Source organism: Peromyscus eremicus, chromosome 19 (genome assembly GCF_949786415.1).
Source record: "Peromyscus eremicus chromosome 19, PerEre_H2_v1, whole genome shotgun sequence".
In the NCBI taxonomy this organism is placed as follows: domain Eukaryota; kingdom Metazoa; phylum Chordata; class Mammalia; order Rodentia; family Cricetidae; genus Peromyscus; species Peromyscus eremicus.
Window position 1 is genome coordinate 50,745,536 of NC_081435.1, and position 24,117 is coordinate 50,769,652.

A 24,117-nucleotide genomic window follows, 5' to 3' on the forward strand; every position below is an offset into this window, starting at 1 on the left:
ACTTAGCATACATAACATGGTGGACTGATGTGCTGTTTAGGGGTTGCTGTTAGACCACAGCATAGACAACTGCTTAATTCTGTATTGTAGAGCTATTCCAGAAAGTGCTAGAAATTATTTGAGATCTGCTATTAAAAAGTTTCATGTCAACTATGATTGCTTCCCCTTTGTGAATTGCTTTGTTTCCTGTTGATATCGTCCACGCAGAGCACCCGTGGGACAAAGGAAATTAATAAATGCTTTCTTACCTTATTTTAATTCTTGGTATGCTATATGAAAAACAACCAATTTCCTCTTCCACGAAAAGCACAAGCAGATAGATAATGAATACATAAATAGAGTACTCCTCAGGTGACTTTGCAAGATGTGCTTTATTTTAAGTCGGTCCCGAACCCAAAGTACACAGGAGTGGTTTTTGACAGATTCTAGCCCATTCAATGGTTCTTCTCAGAAACTTTATTTTTAATATTGAATGAAAACTATATTTCAATCATAAATTTTCATGCTACATTGCTAATTCATGAAGAGGTTTTGTTTCCAATGATAATAATTTAAGAAAAGGCCATTTTTTTTTATTTTCCCCAAGCTCAATATACATATTTCTTTCATAATAATGAACTTAAAAAAACCCGTCTTAGATGTAAAAATGTGAATTGGAATATGTAAACTCTGATATGCCTGAAAAACAGCAAGGAAAACGTCATCCTGGAAAAACCACTGCCTTAAATCACGGAAAAATGGGAGAAAGCATGTGAGGGGGTGGGGGGAGGCAGAAGAGCCCTGTGGCCTCAGTCACTGGAGTTAGAAAGCTGAGGTGTTCCCATCAGGCTGGGCTGACCACTGCTGTCCTTCTGTTTCCGGTGCAACAGGAGCCATCTGAAGCAGAATGGTCACCGCTACCTGGGGATGGTCACCACCCGACCTCAAAGCAGGAGTCCACGTAGTTGCTTTGCTGAGTGTTTTTTTCCTGAGAAGTCACTGGTGTTCAATAGAAAGATTTCTTACTAGTCTTCAGTTGAGATAAGGCAGTAGGAGTATCACTAATGTTATCTTTTTGCTTAGAATGAGGCTTGATCATCCACCACCATCTTCTGGGTCATGGTCTCTCCTCTGGAAAACATGGGCAGTGCTGCTGCCTCCTATTGCTGCTGCCCTTCTGGAGTGTGCCTTTGGCTCACGGGGTCTCTGCTCAGCAGTGCCCCCAGTGGTGGGAAGAGCTATGTGTTGCACTTTGACCATGACGTCAGGAAAGGTGAGGTTCCCCAGAGAGTAAGACAAAGGTGCCTTCCCCTTCTCTCCGAGGGAAGGGACCGTACATGAACCTTTCGCATAACCAATAAGGATGCAAGACACTGTTGACTGAGAAAACTCTAAAGCAAAGAGCCCTGATTTCAGAGAAATGGGGGTACTAAGAACTTCAACAGTGCCCTCTTGTGCAGGATGGCTTTTCGTGATAGGGAAAACCAACTTCTTTCAGCCACCTGCCAGAGAGAAATGGTTGCTGCCAGACCAGAAATGCTTAGCTCTTCGGAGAGTGTTGTGCTTTTTCTTAATTAAAAAAAAAATTCAAATGATAACTCCATTTGCAGTCTGGCTCTTCAGGTATCAGTTTGTTTTTTCTCTAGTCCATTTGATCATTGTTTCTGGTGATCGGTACAGGAATATCAATTTGGCATAGAGATCTTCTTCCAGCTCCAGTTCCCCTGTCTCCCGGACTAAAAATATGTCTGTGCACAACTTCAAAATTCGATCCACATTTGGAAGCTCTTCAAACATGATAGAGTGAGAGATCCCACTGAAGAATTCACGAACAAATTTCCCAATTACAAGGACAACTGACGCATATAATCCCATGATACTGAAAGAGATAGCAAGGAGAAATAGTCCCCCAACAATTAATATGGCTAGGAACACATGTTTATACTGGGATAAAATGCAGCATATTGGGTGGGAACACAATGGCACTGCATGTACTTTTTTGAAAGTAGCTCTTTTCTCTTTAACAATCATGTCTGGAGGTCTGTTTTAAATTGTGAAATGCTGGATGAAAAGTGGTTTGTTTTTTTTTAAATAAGATTAATTTTGAAAAATGTAACATGCTGTACTTGCACCTTAATTACGATAAGGGATTATATTGTTTTGGATTGTGATACTGAAGCACCAGAAGGTGAGGAAGTAGTCTTAGATCTGTTCAAAACTGTGGTGACTATTGGATCCATTTGCTCAGGGTCAGAAAGCAACCTAAGAGAAACAGTGGTAACACTCTACCGAATTGCATGAAACTGTGCCATAATAAGAAGGCACAAAACAAAGGGGTCTTTCAGGGCTGTGTGAGCCACACAGGGCATTCTGATGTCATTGGGCCTCTTGTCCCTGTGCTTTGAAATCAAAGGGCATGGTGTTGTGACTTTTAATAGTGTAGAGACACAACTCAACTCCTAGGAGGAAAAAATGCTGCTATTCCAACTTCACAATGTTCAGACATCATAACTATTAATCCTTACGTTTCCTTACCCATAGCCAGCCAAGAAGCCCAGACTCGGGGGGCTGACTTTGTCATTGAAGATAATCAGCTCCAAGGCTTGGGACCCTTGATTGTATATCCTGTTTCCGGTCAGGTTGAGAACCCACCACTCACTATTGGATTTAGTGACATTGTCTCTGAACAAAATGATGGTGATATTCATGAAATTACTTTCTGGAAGAGGAGGAAAAACAAAATGAAGGCAGCATGAGATCTTGGGATTTGGTGCAAATTGGAAGGTCCCAGATGGCCAAACCCAGTCCATACATGTAGTACACAATTCCAGAATGTGAAAGGCACAGGGACATGACAGGCAAGGGCACAGGAAGTGAGCACTCTCTCGGCACCACTCCAATGAGAGTTTTGTCACTGCTACACATACGTAAAACAGCCAAACCACAGAGAGTGATGGAGGGTCCACCCTCTCAGTAGCTGTGCTGATCATCCAGCGAACCGAGTACACACAAAATCCTCACCATCAACCTTTGATGCAACCGGTCGATTCATTTATATTGCCAGCACTTAGCAAGTATCTCGCCAGAAGGAAGGCACTTTACCAGGTGTTTGAGGGGTCACAGAATGCCATGTAATAATGTTCCATATATTAATGGGAAAAGACTATGTACACAATTATGGTCATGTGGCAGCTAGCGTAAGGCCAGCATCCTCAAGGTCTATTTCCTTGGAGAGAACCACTTCTGACTGATGGAATCTAGAACAGCTTAAAGAGGAAATGGCATGAGTGCCAAGTTTTGCTGGCTCCAGTATATGGAGGAAGTGAATAGAGGCATTCATTTTAGGAAGGGCTGATATCAAGAAGTTCTTCAAAACGATGCCACCTATTATTATTAACTTAGGACTTTGGGGTATAGTAATAACTATGGTTCTCAAGACCAGAGACAGTCACAAGGGACCGTCTGGCCCTGGGTCCAGAGAGTTTTAGGTTTGGAGCTAGTTCCACTGTGGATGTGCTCATATGGGTCATCCACACCTCAGGTATCAGTCTATTTGGATGTAAACTGGAGACAACCATCAGCTTATGCTACATATGTCTGTGCTGACATCGTTGAGTGTAAGGAATGGGAGGAGCTGTAAGGAAGGAGGGAATTCCATGACACTGCAGGATGGAAGACAAAAGAGGCCTGGGAGTGGGGAGAGACTGGCCTTGAAGGCAGAGAGAGGGTACAGCTCTCTTTGAACCTACATGGACGGAAGAAGGGTCTTATGAAATAAGATGCTTTATAAGGAGATAGAAGATATGTCAGCAGCAGCTACTGGGCTGTATTTAATCTGCTCTGTCAGCCAGTGGGGAGGCCATCTGCTGAAATGGTAGCCAGGAAAAGCTTGAGAACTCATGCAGTTTTTTTTCAGAAGTTTTTTACTCAGGCTAAACAGTCCTACAGCTATTTCTGTTATAAAAGGAAATATAAAATTTCCCCCATGCACTTTGAAGTTACTTATAAAGACATGCTCATTTATTGTTGATGAAGATCAACAGGCAGAGATAGACTTGGCCCTGCATTGGTCCTCATGACTCACTATGGCCATCTCTATGTGAGCCTGTAACTGCTCACTAGCTGAATGTGAGCATCATGGAGCCTAGTCTCCAGTACCTATCATGGTTCCTAGTGCAGAGTGCTTCATCATTATGGTGAATGGGTACACACTGGGTACCTGCATTATATTTCACCATTAGCCAAAGGATCAGTGACTTCAGGAAGTGACGTCAAACAATTCTATAAGTAAAATGCAGTCATTCAGCAACAGTATATGGCCTGATACAAAGTTGTCATTGTGCCAGCATCATGGTCTCATAAACCCAGATGCAATGTTTGCTAGTAACCGGGTTCAGTGGGGTACACTGCTATGCATAAATGGTATAGAGGCATATAGTCTGTGGTTGACGGAAGTATCATGGGGCATATAGCTGTCACCCAAAACAACGGCTTCCTTCCATCACTCTTGTGCTGGAATAATCCAATAACTAAAATACACCATTGGTATGTACTGACCCTGGGGCTCAGTCGAGCACATCTCATGCTATTTTTATTGTTTTTAGTGGGAGAAACCATCATGCTTACCAACGCATGAGGCAATTCTCTGTAAGCAATCTGGTTGCTCAGAGAACAGTAAGCAAAGTCATAAAACATGGGTATGGATCAGTCAGAGATTTTGATCAATGAGGAGAAGAAAATGAAGAACATGACTCACAGGTATGTCAATGACTCCTCTCGGCTAGAGAAGGCAGAGGTTTTATGGTTCTTGTAAGACAGGATAAGATCAGAGCTAGAAGGTAGATTGCTAAATGTTCGAAACACAGACCTCTAAAGTTGAAAGAAAGTAAGATTTTCACAGTCTGAAACGGCTTCCCATTCTTACCAGATAGAAGTTGCTTTATAGGTTTTGAGTTTGAATCACTGGGTGCCTTCACATAGTACGGGTAGATCCTTTCTATTGTCCTGCACATTAAGAAAAGAAAGAGATGAACTTTAGTCGTTTCCACACCCAAAATGGATGTTTTTGTTGCTTTTTTAAAAACTTTCTAGAAAACAAAGATGAAAGTCCTCATACCACAATATAACATATAAACATCTTAATTAATGGGATCTTATTATAGCCACAGCTCACCAAAGCTGAGATTCAATCCATTCTATCCAAACATACATGTAAGTCATGATACATATAGTTTGAAAGTAGCTGCTGGCCTTTCTTACATTTGTGACCTGTTAATAAAAAGAGACTTTTCCCCTCTAACTAGTATATTTTAACAATTATCTTTAGCAATGATTTCTTTTCTGGCTTTAATTTTTTTTTTTTTTTTTTTTTTTTTTGTATTTCAGAAATACCTACAGTTAAGAGGATTTCTGGTGGAGAGTGAGCCTGAGGACAGAGCACGTGACCTGGACCCTAAGTTTTGTTTGTCTCATAGGAGTTGCTTGACTCTGTGTTCTCTCATCATGGAAATGATGGAGAGTGAGGCACTGATGATCTTTAAGAGCCCCTGAACATCAGGGATTCATGAAGTTAAGGAGGAGCTAAGTGTCCTAAGTCAAATGGCTGTGTCCTAGTAATCTTCATGTTCAATGCATCAGCATGAGGCCACGACACCCTGGAGTAAAAAGCTGGGAAAATTGCCAGTGGACACATAGTATCAGTTTTGGATATATATATATATATATATATATATCTTATATATATCTTTCCTCTCTTCTTATTTATCTTATGTCAGTTTGAAACAGAGCCTGTTTTTCCCTCCACCAATTTTCTGTTCCCTGTTGTCTTCCTGTCTGTCTTCCCAACCCATTCAGCCAGGGTGACACTCATAGGGGGAAGGGGTCTGTCCTTGGCTTTTGATGATTAGTGTCAGTTAGGAGCAAGGTTTGTTACTCAGAGATAAGTTCAGTGCCTGCTAGGCTGGAAGACAGAGTCAGTGAAGAGCAGGTTTCAACCCTGGAAGCAATCTATAAAGCAATGTCCAGCCTGATTCCTTCCTTTGAAGGTGAATGGTCTCACTGGGTACCTAGGTCAGGTGGTAGACAGGATGACAGAAAGCCTGGATCACTGAAGTGAAGTCCTTGTCCTACCCCTTTAAGGCAGTGACCTTTGGGGCAGGGGGATGCAGCAAACACTGGGTCATATTATGATGGACAGGTAGATCTAGGAGAACCTGAGGAGTTTCTGTACTTCTGACATATGGGGATCATCACAGTGACACCTCAGTGGATGGAGAATGGGGACCAGGCACTGTGTGAGAGAGCTGCCTTTCAGCAGGCATTGGTCACGGAGAGTGGGAGAACGGTGTGCCTCCTGGTGGAAGGACAGAAGGACAGCACCATGGATGGAGAGTGTCCCTGGAGCCACCCCACAGTAACTGTCACTAACAACGGACGCATAACTACAGGCCAAGTGGAGACAGAATCCTGGGACTGAGAACTGTCTTCAATCTAGCAAAATGGGGCCTGTTAATCAAGGTTCACTTGCATTCTCAAACGAGGTGAACTCCTTTCTAAGCCTCTACAGAGAAACTCGGTGCTAATGTGACATTCTGATGAAAGCTGTATTCACAGGGTCACACAACTCACACGGGCGTGTTTGAACTTTCTGTATCATTGCCGGCGATCATCTTAGCTATATTATTTCGTGTTTCACTTGCAAGAGGAAAAGAAAGCTTATCGGTTGCTATTTCTGCTTTTGCACCCAGAGTCATATTTCTGTGAAGGAAGGAATAAGAAAAGAAAAGAAAGCTTAACGTTAGTGACTGCTCTAAAGTCTGGAAGAGAGATTCATACACACTTGACTCACTTTTGTATCTCACCAAGTTTTCAATGAGTCTAGATTTTTCCCTCCCAACCTTCCTGGTCACCCCACCTCCATTTCCATCCTCTTAAACAGTTAAGTTAATAACCGAGGGAGACTTCAACCCCCTAAAACAGAATAGAGGAATTAGATCCTGCTGGCCCAGCAGCAACTGTCATGATGAGCTCATAGGAATCTCAGAGACATTCTCAGATAAAAACCAATGATGCCAGTCTCCATGGTAACCAGCAGACCCAGTGTTTAAAAAACAGTGTTTAATCAGAAGTTACTTTTCTTCTTGCTATGGTTTGGTGGCTCTTCAATGCAAAGGATAGAAGCCAAGTTTTTGGCCTCTGGTACAAATTTTTGGAATTAAGGGACTGGAGACATTAAGGAGAAAATAAGGTTACAGGAAGCACTCTAAAAAACTTTTTTGAAACAGCTTTTTCCACCTTTCCTGTGAGTTCACTTTAGAGTCTAAGATTTCCTCAGGACTTATCATGATTCCTTCATTTTGCTGTTTAGTTGTTTTATATAATATTTCACTCTGTAAGCCCAGGCTAGCTGTGTTGTTCAGGCTGCCTTCCAACTTACTGCGAGTCTCCTGCCTCAGCTTTCTGAGTTCTCAAATTACAGGTGTGAGCTCTTACAATTTCTTAAGGGCCAGGAAGTTCAAGTTGTGGCTTCAAATGAGCCTGCTGGTGGGCTTCCTGGGGTTCTGGTCCTCAAGACTGTGACAAACTAGGTAACCTAGGAAACTAAGTAACCATGATCCGTTGTGCTGAGGTCCCCGAATGAGCATGACTGAAGCACTGGGTGACATGTCTAGATGCAGGAACTTTTAGTAAGACACACAGTTTTTCCAAACAAAGGCAAAGTCAGGGGGTATGCTCAGGCTTGGCTCTGGTGGGGTAGGGGAAGAACCTCAGCTGGTTCTCCTGCTTCTGTGACTAAGGTACCCCCAAACCTCACACCCACAGAACAGACCTCCCAAGGCTTCTCCAGTCATTCAGGGAGGCCCCTGGGGACCCAAGACTGCAAACTCTGCAGATTTCTATCACTCAGACCAAGCGTCACCCTTTCCTGGAGATCTTAGCTGTGCACCCCGACTCTACTTCTAAACTGTTCTTCCCCTTCTTTCTCTACTTTTCTGTCTTGCTCACAGAATTCATTGCTGGCCTCTCTTTAAAAAAAAAACAGAAACAAACAAACAAAACAAAGCCATTCTTAGGCTGGTCATTGGTTCCTAGGAAAGCCATATTTCAAAATGTAAGCTTTAGCATCAACGGAAAGTGACCAAGTGTAACCATCGTGTCAAACGGTGCTACTGTTAGCTCCCCCAGCCTGAGGTAAGATTAGGGTTAGGGAAGGATGCATGGAAACACAGTAACTACCTCTGAATACTCCATGAAAAAACAACAGAGAAGGAACTAGTGGGGTCGGTGAGCTCCTGTATCATTTTCTGCTTACTGGGAGGGCTGATGGTCCACAAAGAATTTGAGTTTCCTTCCAGTTCTGCTACTGTTATGTCTTCTCTTTCATAATTCTCCAGAAATTGCATAGCACCCTGCATGCACACAAACACACACGTGTAAGTGGATTCTACTCACGATGCTCACAAAGGAAGCAACTGATCTTCCTTTTAACCGACTTCACAAAGACGGTCTCCCTAGAAAGGAATGCTTACATGGTGCCCAGGCTTGAGGTTCCCAGAGCATGAACATGGCAGCTCCAGTCACGTGCCCAACCATTCCTACCCATCAATAAAGGAGAACCTCACAATTCACATCATGCTTCCCCATTGCCAAGCAATCCATGCACTAAGGAAGTATGTCCTCCTCACAGGGAATAGGATTTAAACTACCCAGACCCTGTCCTAAGGGATGCTGATGTTGAGGTTAGTTTTGCAGGCATAAACTTTTGATGATGATTTTAAAGAAAAGCATCTGTTTCTATAAATTGAAACTATTATTTGTGAAACCTTTTTTATGATGAAAATCGTGTTATCATAATTATTGGAATATGAATGATAGAGACATGAGCAACATCAGCTACAATTCCACCATCAGCATACTACGATGGTCTTCTGTAGTAAGGGACACATTTCTTTTGGGTTGGCATTTTAAAATATAATGGTCTGATTCTTTTTCCATTTATGTTTTATTTGAGGACTTGTCATAAAAGTCATAGAATTCTTAAAGACATTTTTATTATCAGGGAAATTGCTTAGGAAATTGTCACTTCAGATTATAAAGCAAGTAACATAAATATGGTCAGAAATGCAGATCTTCTCTTTCAGGATGGCTGCTGGGTGAACCAGTGCCAACCAGATTTATGCAATGTATTTGGTATGATTTCATTTACCAATCAGTTTTTTAAAGCACTCAAATCACTTCAGTTTCTACTATTAAAACCAATGTGCATTTAAGCAAGTACTCACTTGTTACTTTCCCGTATTTTGAATTAATTTCTTAATTCAAGGTTCCCAGAACAGGCAGGCCAATCAAAGATCAATATCACCAGTTTAAAAACCATATGCATGTGTTTAAATGGGTAAAATTCTGTTGAACTTTCATTAAAATGTTCTAAATTAAACTTGTGTTTGCTATCACTTATATTTCTTAGGTTATCCAAGTAGCTGGTGGCTAGTTGTCAGGTGCCAAATGCAACTGATGATTTTGGAAAAATTTCTTTTCTCACCACCAGAGGGTACAGCAGAGCTATCTAGCTGCCTGACGACCAGGCAAGGGAGCCTACAAGGCAGTCTTCACTGAGTTCTGCACACATTTACTTACGGTGTTGGTGGAGAAAGACTTTAGGAATACTTTATGTGTTGCACCATTCATAATTTTCAGCTGGCTTTGCTGGGCACTCATTGTGAAGATAGGCTGGAAAATGAAGGTACATGGCCCAGTCAGCACAACCCGGTACTTCCTCACATTTGGGTTAAAATGAAAACATTTCATAGTTATGAACTACTGATTCCCTGAAGGCAGTTGGCCTCAGAGATCTCTTTTTACACTGATTAGTCTTATGCTCAAAACCAATGAACTGTTTATTATTGTTGTTGTTGTTGTTGTTGTTACTATTTGCAGTGCTGGGGATCAAACCCAGGCTCTTGCACATCCTCAGCATCAGAACTACTCTATCATTGAGTACTTACACTTCCGCTCATACGTCATGTGTCTGCTGATCAGTGAACATTTAGCTAAAACTCTGGCATCAGCTGGGCAGTGGTGGTGCACACCTTTAGTCCCAGCACTTGGGAGGCAGAGGCAGGGGGATCTCTGTGATTTTGAGGCCAGCCTGGTCTACAAAGCAAGTTCCAGGGCAGACAAGGCTATGCAGAGAAACCCTGTCTCAAAATGAACAACAACACAAGAAATAAAACTGGCATTGGGAACCATTACTACACTCCCTAGTCAGTGCTCACAGGCAAAAATACTGCATTAGGAGGGGTTCCAAAACATGTGGGGAGCTAGATTACCTGATACCCTCCAAGGGTGATTGTGACAGACACATCCAGGGGCTGGTTGATAACCCCTGCGACAGATTTGATCAAAGACATGAAGAGCAGTGGAAACCACACGATACAGATGAGCAGGACAATGATCATGCCGCCCATGCCGTATTTCACTGCTTTCTTCTTCTTCTGGCCCCGGGGCTGAGGGTATCTCTATAACACAAGGATTTAGAAAGAATCAGCAGGGGCTTGAGAGAGGGGAAGGAGGCAGGGGCACATGAGGGGGAGTGCTTCCCTCACAGCATTGAAGAACACATTTCCTGATTGCTCTCTACATGGGTCAGAGACCTCATTCCAGCCTTGGAATCAAGGGGTGAAGCTGTACCATCATGGCTCTCTCTGTGGCCAGGGACCAACAAAGCCCCACAGTGTGCTGGACATGGCCAGTGGGAAGAGAGGAGGAATGCGTGTGGGAGGGACAAGGGCTGGCCCAGTGCTCAGGTTGTATCCACACACTTCTGTTGTCCACACCACAGACTCAGTAAGTGTCCCCCAAGTGTGGCAGGCGAGTGGAGGAGCTGGCTTTGCCTGAGAAGGTACAGTGTCCGAGGCCCATGAGTGATCTTGCTTGCTACTGCTGTGCAGACTTTCTCCCTTTTAGAGTTACTTCACAGGTTAGCTGATGCTGTGGTTGGGGTCTGGTTTGTGCCCTCTGATACTCGTGTTGAAGGTTGATCGCCACAAAGAGCATAAAGAGGTGATCAGAACCTTGAATGAACCCATCTGGAGATAAGGCAGTATTGGGTTATCTTGAGAATTGTTCTGCTATGAACGTTAGTCCAGCTGGGTCTCTTGAGTTTTTCCTTGTCTCTCTATATGATGTCATGTACCACTTGGGGACTTTGTCAGTAAGAGGTCTGTTACTAGAGGTGGGCCTGTGCATGGTGAACCAGACCCTAATTTACCCCACCTGCATTCCCTTGACAGACTATAGTGAAAATCTTTCTGCCAACTCTTCGTCCCTGGCTATTTCCTCATTCCTTCCTAGGGAGCTCAATGCTTTATTGTGGGAAGACTGGAAAGCCAGAGTGCTGTTCCTGTTAGATATCTAATTAGCTTCCCAGAGCATGTTGGGAAGTGGCCACATGGGAATCAGTGTAAAGTTGGCACAGGAGTGAGCAGTTCACACTCTTAAGCTCATGGCAGAACTTTGCCTTTCAGGAAATTGGTTCTTGCTTCACAGAGTGCATTATGATGATCTTATCACAGAGCTTCCAACAGAGAAATCTAAGGAGGCACTTAGGTCTCAATGTGCTAAGTATTGGATGGGCGATGCAGAGAGTTGGGAAGGCCCTGGAGAAAGATGTGGACCAAATCTGGGGCCAGGGAAGGCCTGTGAGAAAGAAATGTCAAATTTGACATTTAAGGTTGGGAAAGACTTAGATCAGCAGAATCAAACAGGAGTTTTCAGACAGTAAAGAAAGTTGCCAAGGCCTTAAAAGCATCCAACAAAATCCCTGCGGGAGCAAAGGCAAGAAGACATGGATTGTGGCAGGGGAGAAGCAGAAAAGTAGATGCTCCCTCTGCCCCCAGCCAACTCAGGCTTTCCACTAACTCACTCAGTGAAGACTCCCTTTCTCCTGGCGAGTCTGTTTTCCTAGAAGCTGCTCTCTGGCAAAGTACACGTGCTTACTGTGAGACAAGTTATTCACATGTACCTTCACTGGACCGAAAGACACATGCTTTGGGGCTTTGCATGCTGTAGCAGAATGCTGGCCACAGAGATGGTGCTCAGCAAGTGTGTATGGCAGATTGAAAACCAAGGCCTTAGATTGCCATTCCTCCATTTAAGGCCCTTTGTAAGAGGTTGTTCCAGCCACACTGACTTACCCATGCCCTGGAATCTAGGCTGCCACAGAAAGAGAATGTGGCAGATATAACAGGGAGAAGACTCTCAGCCTCAGTTCCCCAGGCTTCTCAGACTTCTATCCCCAGCTCCCATGGGCTGTGAGGCCATCAAGATGGGAAGCCTGGGCTTCTCTGAAGATACGGGAAGGCCGTCAGCCTCCCTCCCTGTAGGCCCCACTACTGTGCATCTATTGACTGTCAGAATACATATACAAGAGGAGGAATTGTGGGTACTATTTTGTGTTCTAACTCACCCAAGAATGCAGCCTAATCTCCATTTGTAAGAGCGTTCACATGCTGTTAGGTAGCATAAGTACTGGGGAGGTGACTTAACAGTATGGGAGGATATGTGAGGTCTGTGAAAATACTCTTATCTCCAAAGCGGTGAACCACAAACAAACCTTTTGTCTTTTTGAGTTGACTTGTCTTAGGTGTTTAGTTACAGTATCAGGAATCTCACATATGGAAGTAGACTTAGTGTCTTCATGGAGTAAACATTCCTCTGGGGGGTCTCAGTGTGTACTTGGATATTTCCTGGCAACTACCATGTAAGGTAGCCAGCTCCATCATGGAGCAGCATTAATCCTTAGAAATGTCTTTATTTTCTATTGACATTTATTGGGGCTTTTGCCTACTTGTCTTTTTTTTTTGTTGATGTCTCACAAACATCAACCTAGTTTTGCATGATTTTTCTCAAAAATTCACACTGTTGAAAATAGCTGTTATTTCTGCTGTTTCTTCTGTTTTGCCGGTGAACCAAATTATTTTTGGTTCAATCTTTCTAGTGTTCTCATATGCAAGCATGTCTAGGGCCTTTGTCACTCTGGTTGCTACCCTGTGTCCTTTAGTGTTCCCATTTTCCCACCTGGTTGGATGTAGTTTGTCCCCAGAGAACCAATGAATGAGGCATTCTCTATACACTACTGAGATGTGGTGGGACCTCTGCAAGGCATTTGGGCTGAGCAAGGAGTCTTCAGGAGTGAACTCAACTTTTCTTGAGGAACGGTCTTGTTAACATAGGAGGTTGTCCTTTCTGCTTTACCACATGTACTTGGTTCTTTCTCTGCTTTCTCACCGTGCACAGAGAGGCAGGAAATCAAACAGATGCTGCCCTGTAGGGCCAGGAGTCAAAGTAAATCTCTTCTCTATATAAATTTCCCAGTCTCAGGTATTTGTTACAGCAACAACAATAACAACAAAAAAAAATAGACTAAGACTTTCTCTCATCATTCCAGTTTTTGTGCTCTTTAAAAATAAGGACAAGAGGCTGAAGAGATGGCTCAGTGGTCTGGCTGCTCTTCTAGAGGACCTGGGTTCGATTCCCAGTACCCACATGGGGACTCACAACCATTGGTAGGTAACTCTAGTCCAGGGGATCTGTCAGCACTGTTCCTGGGAATCTTATCACAAACCCTATCTCCAGGAAAAGAACATGTCCCACACTCCTTCAGGATCCTAGCAGTTTTAGGGGCTTCCATTTGTAGTTTACCAGAGCGTAATCCCACCAACGGTCTATCAGTGCCAGCTTGCAAAGTCACTAATCAAGAAAGAGAAAAGAAGAGAAAAAATCATAGCAGCCTCCTGAGATGCAGCTTGAGAGCCACCAAAAGAGTATTCGTGGCTACTGCCGATAACTGGCTGCTCAAATGTGGGAGGAGCCCACATCTGTGCCCTCTGGTGTCTTTACCTTTCTTCTGAGTGCTTTTCTTGCTCGTAGCTCTTATGCTTAAGCCTATATTAAAATGCCTCTAACAAAATCTCCAGCTCTGCTTCGTGACAAAGTCTTGAAATCTCTTTGGCACTGAAGCCACAGATTCTGGTTTGGCCTGAGCTGAGGTCCCTAAACGTTTAGAGGAATTCTTCAGTGGCAGTGTGGAGCTGTGTCTCTGTCTCCTCTAACAGGTCTTAGCTCCTTCAGTTCCATAAACCTCAGAAGCACATGTTCCTCCTGACAGATTGTAGAAATGGCTGGCCAAGGGGAGGTGGGAATGCACACTGGACATTATGTACAGTAAAAGTGACTCTTGGGAGGCAGAGGCAGGAGGATCTCTGTGAGTTCTAGGCCAGCCTTGTCTACAAAGCAAGTTCCAGGACAGCCAGGGCTGTTATACAGAGAAACCTTGTCTCAAAAAAACCAAAACCAAACCAACAAACAAAAAACAACAAACAAACAAACAAACAAAAGAGAGACTCTTTGAAAGAGATTATCTCTGAGGTAAGACAGGAAGACATTTTCCACTCCTTGGCTAATGTTGGTTGTGCGTTTCTGTCACCATTATACAGGATACTCTATTTCTATACTATAAACTTTCAGAATATCCAATAAAGCTAATCTATACTTAAACTTAATAGTTACCTAGTAGAATAACATCTTCTTTCATTTCCTTTAACAGGGCGGTTAAAGAACCCATCCCTTCTCCAGAGGAAAGCAGAGGGTGAGCATGAGTCCACATTGCCTAAGCAACCCTAATTTCTCTGCACTCGGTTCTGTCTGCTCCCCAGTGAGCATTCAAGGGTGAGTGGGTCATGTGGCAACATATCACTTCTTTTAGATCAATTACAACACTATTGCCAAAGTAAGAAAACATCTGGCTGCTGCTGCTGACCATGGCAGCAGTGAATGTAAAGCCTCCAACCCCAGTGGGTTGGAAATCAATGCTGTATTTATAGCCCCTGGCAGGTTTTATTCTCTGCCTCCATCCACTTGGCCACAAAACGTGCAGCATCCGCATTAATCTTGTAACCGACCTGTGCTCAAGGGCGACAGGCAGGCAGGAGGCACTTTGCTGCCCACTTTACCTTTTCCGACTCTCGCCAGCACTTTAAGATGAAAATGTGTGCATAAATGTCCTCCACACAAATCCAGCTGGAGAGGCTCAAGGTCGTGTCTGTCCACACCCAGTCCATCACAGCCCGCAGCTCAGTCAGAAATGGGACCAGGCGGAACCTGTTGGGAACCACATTTAGTCAGACAGACATTTGGAGGGTAGACCCATTGTCTACCTCACCTCAAGAGTTCATGCAACAATTTGTTTAAAATGCCACGAGTTAAGAAAAACTCTCAAGGAGATCCTCACAGTAAAATCCAACTGGGAATACAACTGCTTCACTCTATAAATTGAGTACATGGGTTAATATTTTTTTATTCCTATTTTCTCTGATGGTTGTAACTGACTGGGACTTCATATTAAAAGTTGATTCTGTTTCTTTCACATGTGTTTGTACTGTAAGGATCAGAAGGCAGAGGGTTGGTTGAGTTGCTATGGCTATGTTGATGAATGAGTCAGTAAAGAGTATACATCTGATAAAGATGAGAGGAAATAGGGGGATGCAGAGGGACCAGAGAATGTCACTGGAGCCAGAGAGAGGACTCATGATCAGTGGTTTGCTAGGTTAATGAGGCTAACTGCTTCTGCCAAAGCCTCATCTTTCAGTTGTAGTGGGGAATGGGCTAGCCTATATTCCAGAAGGCTCTGAGGAATATTCCAAGCTCTTTGAATGATAAAGATTTCCTCCCAGGCTAGGAAAGTAGGCTGATTCTAGGACCCCCCACAGCAGTTTTGTTATCACTCAAAACTCCTTCCTTGGGCTATTTCAGCTCTACAGATTAAATAGTAAGCCAACACCTGAAAGAAACATCAGGCCCAGGCCTAGAGTAGAACATGTGGTGGATCACAACATCTGAATGCACCCAATACCTCTTCTGAACTATCATCAGGGCTCAGGACTAGTGCTGTGGAGGGACCAGCTGTGCTTACAGCCACCTCGTCTCTTAAAACATGGTATAATTTTTGGGGAATGCAGGGTATGTTATTCTGGAAATCATCATGTGGAAGAACTAATGGAGCTTGCTTGATGAGGTATCAGAAACGGGCAGCATCATGCCATTTAGGCTTCTTCATGGATGAACTCACTGCACACAAAGAACTCCAGAGGTGTTCTGGAAATGGCTGATCCCAGTCGTATGTCCAAAAATGTATTCATACTTAAATATTATCTATGTTTACTCTGCTCCCCTTTTATTGCTTGAGAATTTCATACATGCATATAATGTGTTTTTATCTAATCCATCTCTCATCTCCTCCCCTGTAATTCCTCCTCTATCTGTCTCATCATACATTCCCCCAACTCCATGTTTCCTTTTTTTTAGTTTTTAAACCCATGGGGTCCACTTAGTGCAGTCTACATGAGAATGTGTTTAGGATCATCTACCGGAACCTGGGTAGCCTTCCAGGACCCACACCCTTGAAGGAAACTGAATCTCAGTCTCCCAGAAGTCATCAACTGCCAACAGCAATTCAGCTAGTGGGACCACATCTTGCTTGCTCCAAGAGAGTCGGTCTGGACTGACGGACCTTACGCAGCTTTTGTGTATGCTGTTTCAACTGTTAAAAGTTCATAGGTGCAACTGTCTTGCTGTGTCCAGAAAACACCATTTTGTTGCAGTCACTCCTCTGTCTCTGGCTCTTAGGATCTTCTTGCGCCCTCTCTTTCAATGACCCCTGAGCTTTGGGAAGAGGGGTGTCCCCAATTTTTATCCCCAAACATTATCATGGTAACTAGGCAAGTTACTAAAGTGAAAATTAACCCAGTGTGGAGGACTCTAGGGCATTTTCCTGGCAGGTATTCAGTGATTACACGTGGAAAAGTGCTTAAAGCCGGCAATTGTGTGTTGCCGACACTAAGAATTTCTGGGTGCCTTCCATCCCTGCCTTCTCTCTCTCCTCCCTTCTTGTGGAAGAAACACAATCCTTCCCACTGATGCCACTCCATCAGTTAGAGACAAGGCAGTGCCCTCACCCTTGAAACAGAAAGAGGTTGACATAATTGTAGCTCTTAGTGAGGAAGTTTCCGAGCACTCGCGTTGGGTAGCCGCAGCGGATTTGATAGGCAGACAACCCAAAGTACACACACTTCACAAAGTACCAAAGCTGAGCCACCAGGTTCTGGCTGAATTTCCTAAAAGGCAAAATTTTAAAAGGTAAAAGAATGGCATACTTTTCTTGTACAGAAGGCAACAGTTTAGAACAGAAAACAAACTTCCCCTCTGCCAGTTAAGGACAATTCTCTACCTAGTGGATTACTCCCAAATCAAAAGGTGGGGTCCATAGTTTGGGATATATATGTATCAGAAAATAAATGGGTAAATTCATCGTTTGCCTTGTTCATTGAGTTGGCTAATTGGTTTAAGGCATAGATATTATTAAATATTTATAGGAAATATTTATTCTATATTATAAGCTAACAAATAAGATTCCCAACATGCTTCCAGCTATAATATTTGTTCAGAATAGCTGCCTTACTCAATTGTGTGATCTGAGGTATGTTCTCCTACTCTGCATGGCAGGATACAGACTTTCCTGGACTGTTGGGTAGCTTTGGGATGACAGTTCCTTGTTTATTTAGATTCACTTTAGGAATTCTCTAGATTCCTTTTCCTTTTAACGTACTCACATCCTCATAGTTTATTGTTATACAATAACATGAGACTAAGCAGAAAGGGTCAGAGGCCAGATGCTCCAATGAGAGTTATAGTCACTCACTATTAGGGACACTTTGAATTTCCTCATTATATGTTTCATCTGAGGCAATTTCCTTATGTGGTGCAGAAATAGTTTTAGCCAGCCCAATCTATAGATTATTCATATGACTTCAATAAAGATGACCTTGAGGTTTGGTCAGAAAGATCAAACTTGCTATTAAACACGAGGATTTTCCCAGGATGCTTGGGGATGTTTTAAGTCACAGTTAAAGGAAGCATTTCTAAAGGAGACTCTGAATATAGCATTATTGGCTTGGGAACGCGGATGCTCAAGCCAACGGCAGAGGGAGCTACACCATGCTGTATACATAAATTCTGACCTATTTCATAGTAGGTCATAACCTCAACCCTGTTACATGACCTGGACACTTCCACATCTATATTCTATGGACCGCTTTTTTTATAACCTGAGAGAATAGATGCCTTCTGTTTACAGTAATTCACTTGGTTTTTCTTTTTATTGATTGAGTCGTTCACACACTGAGCACTAACTTGATCACAAGACTCATTTGCGGTGGAAGTATGGGTTTCCAAGACCATATAGGAGAGAAGAAAGAACTCTGGGTGGGGGAGAGATGGGAGAAGTGAAAGAGATTTTGAGGTACTGGAGAACTCAACTTACTGAGGGCTTTTAGATCTATATCCGATTCTAGGTGTCAGGGGAAAATCAGTAGCCACCTTCAATCCCTGGCCCTAGTAACCTTCAGGCTGCCTTATTCTTGAAATATAGTCTTGCTGTATAACCTAGGCTGGCCTCAAACTCATGACTGCTTCGGCCTCCTGAATGCTCGGATTACCGTGTACCCCACCTTGCTTGGTAGAATCTACCCTTTATAGACTCACTCACCCCAACTCTCAGTCTATTTTAACCATTAGCAATAGTTGTCCTGACAGAAACAACATCATTTCATAATGGGTCTTCCTGGTCCCCTACATGTGCTCTTCAGGCCCCTTTATCATCCTTGTGGCAGATACTATCTCTTTCCCCTTATCATTCCCCAATATGTCTTTGAACCAGCTGAATAACCCCCATTTCTCATCAGCTTCTCATGTGGCATTGTCTCATGTCCTTTTCCCCTCTGAGTGGTGCACCTAAGACCAAACTCAGTTCCTCTCGACATCAGCTAGGTTGTAGAGACAAACACAACGATCTTTGGTCTGCCCTGGATCTGAGACCGACCTGACCTTTCTCTTATTCTGAAATCTTTGTTTCTGCAAATGGGGATGAAATACAGTTCAAGCACTAAGGAGGACGAATCAACTCCTACTCTGCATTTGAACGGAACCCCACTGAGATCCTTGCCTTTCACTGTCCTGCTGGATCTCTGTGGGGGAGACCTTACCTCTCAGTCACACTGGGTAAGATGAAGAACATCCAGAAGTGAATCCCAAACACGAGAATGACCTGGAAGATGACCTTGCCTAGCACAGTCTTCCTGAGGTAGAGTGCACGGTCCACCACCATGGTTCCAAACTGAATGAGGACCATCACCAGGAATGGCCCGGGGACCTGGTCTTCTGATAGAGAAGAGGTGATATCTGCAGCTGCTGAGTGTTTCTGGGGAGGAAAGAATGGGCTAAGTCTGAGTGGCAGTTCCCAAGATGGAAATGGATGAGGGGGTGAGGGGAAGTCAGTAAATGAGGGAGACCCTTGCCCCAACCTACCCCGAAGGCCCAGAAGCCAAAGACAATGATGATGAAGTCCACAGTGTCAGCCAGGAACATCAGCACATACACATCTGTTACAGCACTGTAGTCTGGGTGGATGAGGTCATAGAAAAACTGCCGAATGGGTACATATATTTGTAGAGTCCTGCAAGACAAGCCCACTTGTTTCAGATGGAGGGGAGGGGAAAGTGACTGATATCACTCTAATTCCATTTCTGCTCCTCTTTCTGCACAGATTCCACCTTCTTCTTTGAGCTAGGCTTAGGCAGAATCCCCTGGAGAGACCCCTGCTCAAGGAGTACAGATGAGCTTGTTGTCAAAGCAGGTATGACCCGGAGGGTGCCGTGACTCTTCCCTTACTTGAAGCGTAACAGAGTTGCATAAAACCCTAAAAGCCAGGTATTGGGTATGCGGCTGTCTAGATCTGGCTATTCACTCTATATGAGCCTGTGCTGCAGAATTCTCTATATTTTACCCTGGTTTTATGTAAAATTTGGGGTGACACTATGGCTGAGGCCAGAGGAGGATAAAGTGAAGGAGCCCATGAGGGTGTGAGACCTGGAGGTCCGGATCTGAGCATCTACGTTTTCTGCTTCTTCTGATTTGGAGTCTTATGCCCATCATGGTGTCTCTCTGCTGCTCTTGGCTTTTGTTTACTTTCTCTGCCATCACCACTGTGCCCACATGTCTATGGCTTGTCCTTCAAGCCCCTACCACACCTTCACTGTGATTTGGGTTCTGCATTTAAATCAAAGACCCATTTAAGTGCTGCAGGCTCTCCAGGTCTGAGCCTATCTATGGTTTGGGCTGGCCCTTGCTTGGTTCACATCACAACCCCAGCTCTGTTCTGTCTTTCTCCATGCTGGTGCTTGGACATTGCCTCTGTGAATCACCAACAAGTAGAGGGACCTGTGAAGAAGGCTAGGGACTAACTGTAGGATACTAAGTAGCCTGGCCCTATGCCATGCAGCTCCACCTCTGGAGGAAAGAGGGCATCATGGCTCCCATCCAATGTGAACCTCATGCTCCTCTCTGCCTTGCTGGGCTTTCAGAAGCAAAGCCTGAAAGCTTATAAAGTGAACCCTTGACTTAGGCACTTACTGACAGATGTTCCTAAAGCAATGTAACCATGCATCACTTTATCCTGTCGTCACAGCTCTTCACTGAGTTCTTCACCTCTGGTTTATAGGAAGCCATTGGCACCAGTTCCCCAGATCAGTCAAAGTGCATGGCCCACATGTTTCTACTCACTCACTTCTTTATGGTAAATGCCTTTGCCTTGATTAAATGCTCCTGAAGCTTCTCCATGTAAAGTTCTCTTTTGCTCTTCTGTTTAATGCTCAAAACACTGCTTCCTCTCCGGCTACTGTTTCGGGTGCTTGTGCTACCTAGAAAGAGCAGGAAAAAGAAGAGAAATCACAGACTTAAAGGCTCCCAGTGGATCTGTCAACAGAAATCCATTTGGGCATAGGGTTGGCTTTGTTGGCACTAGAGGACGCAAGGCACATGTGGTTTTAAGAGTGACTACTGAGTGTTTAGGAAATGAACCTCTATGCTGCCATGAGGCTGGAACAGATGTGTGGGTTCATACCCGGTAGGTCTTCTCTGCATGGTTCAGGAAGAAACATGTAGGGGAATAATTTTACTTGTTTTCAGTAATGCTCTAGGTCTTGGCTTTTCCAGATGGGGGTGCGTGACTCAGACTTAGTTTTGTATCCTAATTTCTCCAACTGTAAAACCAATATGACTTGGTCTCCCAGTATGTGCCTCAAAAGCAGGTTTTGAAGATAAATGCATGGGTCCTGAGGAAGCATCAGACACGAGCCCATGACTACCAAGGCCCAAGTACTTCCAAACAGCAACTTTCTGACCATACGCAGTGTTGAGTAAGATATCAATAACCAGCCTAGGAAATAACCACACAGTTTTGTTAAAAGTCCCCAACTGAAGCTGATCCTTGTGGCACATGCTTATAATTATAGCTATCTGGGAGGTTGAAGTTGGAGGATTTGAGAGTTCAAGGCCCTCCTAGGCTACAGAGTTCAAAGCCAGCCAGTGGAATGAAGGGAGACATAACTCAGAATACAAACTAGTAAAACAGAAAGAGGTAGGGATAGAGCCCAGTGGTGGTGCACCTGCCTAGTACACAATGTGAGAGAGACTCTGGATTCAGTCCCCAGTATCTCCCTCCCAAATCTCCACTGATAAATTTTAAATCCATTTTCAATCATACCCAGCGGAGGTTTTTATAGTTGATGAATACATTATCATATGCCTCACGTTGCTACACATTAGGCTGTGTGCAGGCTGTCTTCTTCTATTACCTGAAGCCCTGGTCCCTGGAGGGACTCACACATCTTGAACAATGAAGGAAGCTACATAGCTGAAACAGGATCCGAACTTGGGTCTGTCTGATGCCAAAGCATGATTCTTCCATATTACAATAGCTTCTCTTGAGAGCACCCACCCACTTCCCTCCTCAGATGCAGAGGCACCAGAAAAAGAAGACTGTCTGGGGCTTATTTCTGCCTACAGGCCATAGAAGAGATACCTCTTTTGGACCTATTTGAAGAGAAGCTGGACCGTGGGGAGATCTGGGAGCTGCTGCAGGAACGTTTTCTCCGGATGGCCCCCGGCTGCTCTGGGAAGGTCACGTGCACAGACTCCACAGAGGCAGCCAGGTTGATGGACTTCAGTGAGTCTGAGGAGCCTCTTCTGCCGTGATCCAGGGAGAGCTCATCATCAGACTCCCCCTTGTCTGTGCCGCTGTCAACAACGTCATCCTCATCCCATAAGCCATGACACTGAGAAACAGAGAAGGTGACAGCTGAGGCTAGCATCTCAGGTGGGCCAACTGGCTGTCTTTCTTACAGTATCGATTCCAACATCCAATCCCTTGAAATTGGAAATCCAAGGGAGGTGTGTCTAAGGAAGCTTGTACAGAACTGTGTGAGTGTCCTAGGAGAGTGGAGATGGTTGTTGGTGAAGAGAGTTTGTATAATTAGCTAAGACAAGGTAGGTAAAGTTAGGCAGATAGAGTAAGGATGAAATGATAGCTTCGTGATTGTTAGAACCTTCTGGAACATATCAGAGTACTCACTAGAAATAGCCTTGGCTCGCTTACTATCCACAGGTGAACTCAACCTTAGCATCCCATATTACAAGTATCTCCTCCACTTTGGAGGATGACTCTGTCCTTCTCCCAGCCCACATGGGTGGGCTGAGCCTTGGCTTACTCAAGACTCAGAACAAAACTGCCAATATTCTACTCAAAGTTGGTTGACCAGGTATGAGGCAAAGATTCTGGTGCCTACTGCAGATCCTGATTTATGCTGTAAGAAAAGGGGATAAAGAGCTCTTAAAGAGGGAAATACTGTACAGATCAAGAGGCTGAGAACCCCTGGGTTTTGCTGGAGAGAGACCCTGTTTGGACCACACATGACCTGCATGTAATGTGGCCCAGCTGTGTGTGAATCACCCCAGATGCTCTGTCTTTACATTTATTCCTCAAGCCTTGGCCTATTCCTCCCTGTGTGTCACAGTTAAAAGAACAAGAAAGCTGAGCATAGTGGTACATGCCTGTCACCCTATAATTCAGGAGGCTGAGGCAGGAGGATCATAACTTTGATAACAGCCTGGCCTACATAATGAGTTCTGGGCCAAGTTTGGATGCTGAGCAAGGCCCTGGATAGATTAAAAATGAAAACAAAAGGAACAGAAAAGCAAAGCTCCAAGTTTTATTCTAAAATGGATCTGATAAGGGCTGACAAAGACGTGATTTGATTAAATGAATTATAAACTTAAAATATTTTGGAAAAGGAAGCAAGGTAGAAAAAAGCAAGACCATGACAACAGGCACAGCAGCTCTGAAATAAGCTGTATAGTGATTTGTACACAATTATAGTGGACTGGCTTGTTTCTGTTAATAGATTTCCTGTTTGCAACTTGCAGTACGTGAGAAGAAAAACATCCACATGGCTGTTGGAAAAAGGCAGCAGAGGGGAACAAATATAGAGACTCATAGCCAGACATTATGCTCAAGAGAGACCTTGGAACACATGGCTCAAAACAAGATGTCTCCATCAAATCCCTCCTCTCAGAGATCAGGGAAACACTCAGAAGAGGAGGCAGGAGTGGAGGATACAGAGGGGACAGAGGACACCAGGAGAACAAGACCCTCTAAAATAGCTAAGCAGAGTATATATGAGCTCACGGAGACTGAGGCAGCAATCGTTGGACCTACACAGGTCTGCAACTCTGCATATATATTGTAGTTTTTGGTTTAGTATTTTTATGGGACTTGTGAAGTGTGAATGAGTGGGTCTCTGATTCTTGTGCCTTCTCTTGAGGCTCTTTTATTTTTTCTATTGGCTTATCTTGTCCAACTTCAATATGATGGTTTTCATTTTAGCTGTTTTACTTTGTTATGTTTTGTTGTTATCTCTTAGAAGTCTGTTCTTTTCTAATGAGAGACAGAAAGGGAGTGGATGCAGATGGGAGGGGAGATGGGGAAGAACTGGAAGGAGTAGAGGGAGGGGAAACTGCATTCAGATTATATTGTACAAGAAAAGAATCTATGTTTAATAAAAGGGAACATATATATGTATAATACATGTATTATATACATATACATATGTATATTATATACATATATAATGTGTGTGTGTGTGTGTGTGTGTGTGTGTGTGTGTGTGAGAGAGAGAGAGAGAGAGAGAG

The 24,117-nt window shown here is 43.8% G+C and overlaps 1 protein-coding gene across 2 annotated transcripts in view; it reads right to left on the reverse strand.

Moving 5' to 3' along the window:
- Positions 1-352: 352 nt before the first annotated feature.
- Piezo2 (piezo type mechanosensitive ion channel component 2) overlaps positions 353-24,117 on the reverse strand; it is a 368,019-nt gene continuing 344,254 nt past the window's right edge. For both annotated transcript variants that reach the window (XM_059246283.1, XM_059246284.1), the window contains 13 exons: positions 21,953-22,205; positions 20,657-20,789; positions 19,399-19,546; positions 19,077-19,291; positions 16,992-17,150; positions 14,991-15,138; positions 10,308-10,496; positions 9,616-9,708; positions 8,215-8,387; positions 6,607-6,735; positions 4,904-4,983; positions 2,515-2,698; positions 353-1,858 (listed from right to left, as the gene is read on the reverse strand). In XM_059246283.1, the coding sequence (XP_059102266.1) occupies positions 1,606-1,858; positions 2,515-2,698; positions 4,904-4,983; positions 6,607-6,735; positions 8,215-8,387; positions 9,616-9,708; positions 10,308-10,496; positions 14,991-15,138; positions 16,992-17,150; positions 19,077-19,291; positions 19,399-19,546; positions 20,657-20,789; positions 21,953-22,205 (2,157 nt within the window). In that variant the 3' untranslated portion in view covers positions 353-1,605. The remainder of the gene's footprint in view (positions 1,859-2,514; positions 2,699-4,903; positions 4,984-6,606; positions 6,736-8,214; positions 8,388-9,615; positions 9,709-10,307; positions 10,497-14,990; positions 15,139-16,991; positions 17,151-19,076; positions 19,292-19,398; positions 19,547-20,656; positions 20,790-21,952; positions 22,206-24,117) is intronic.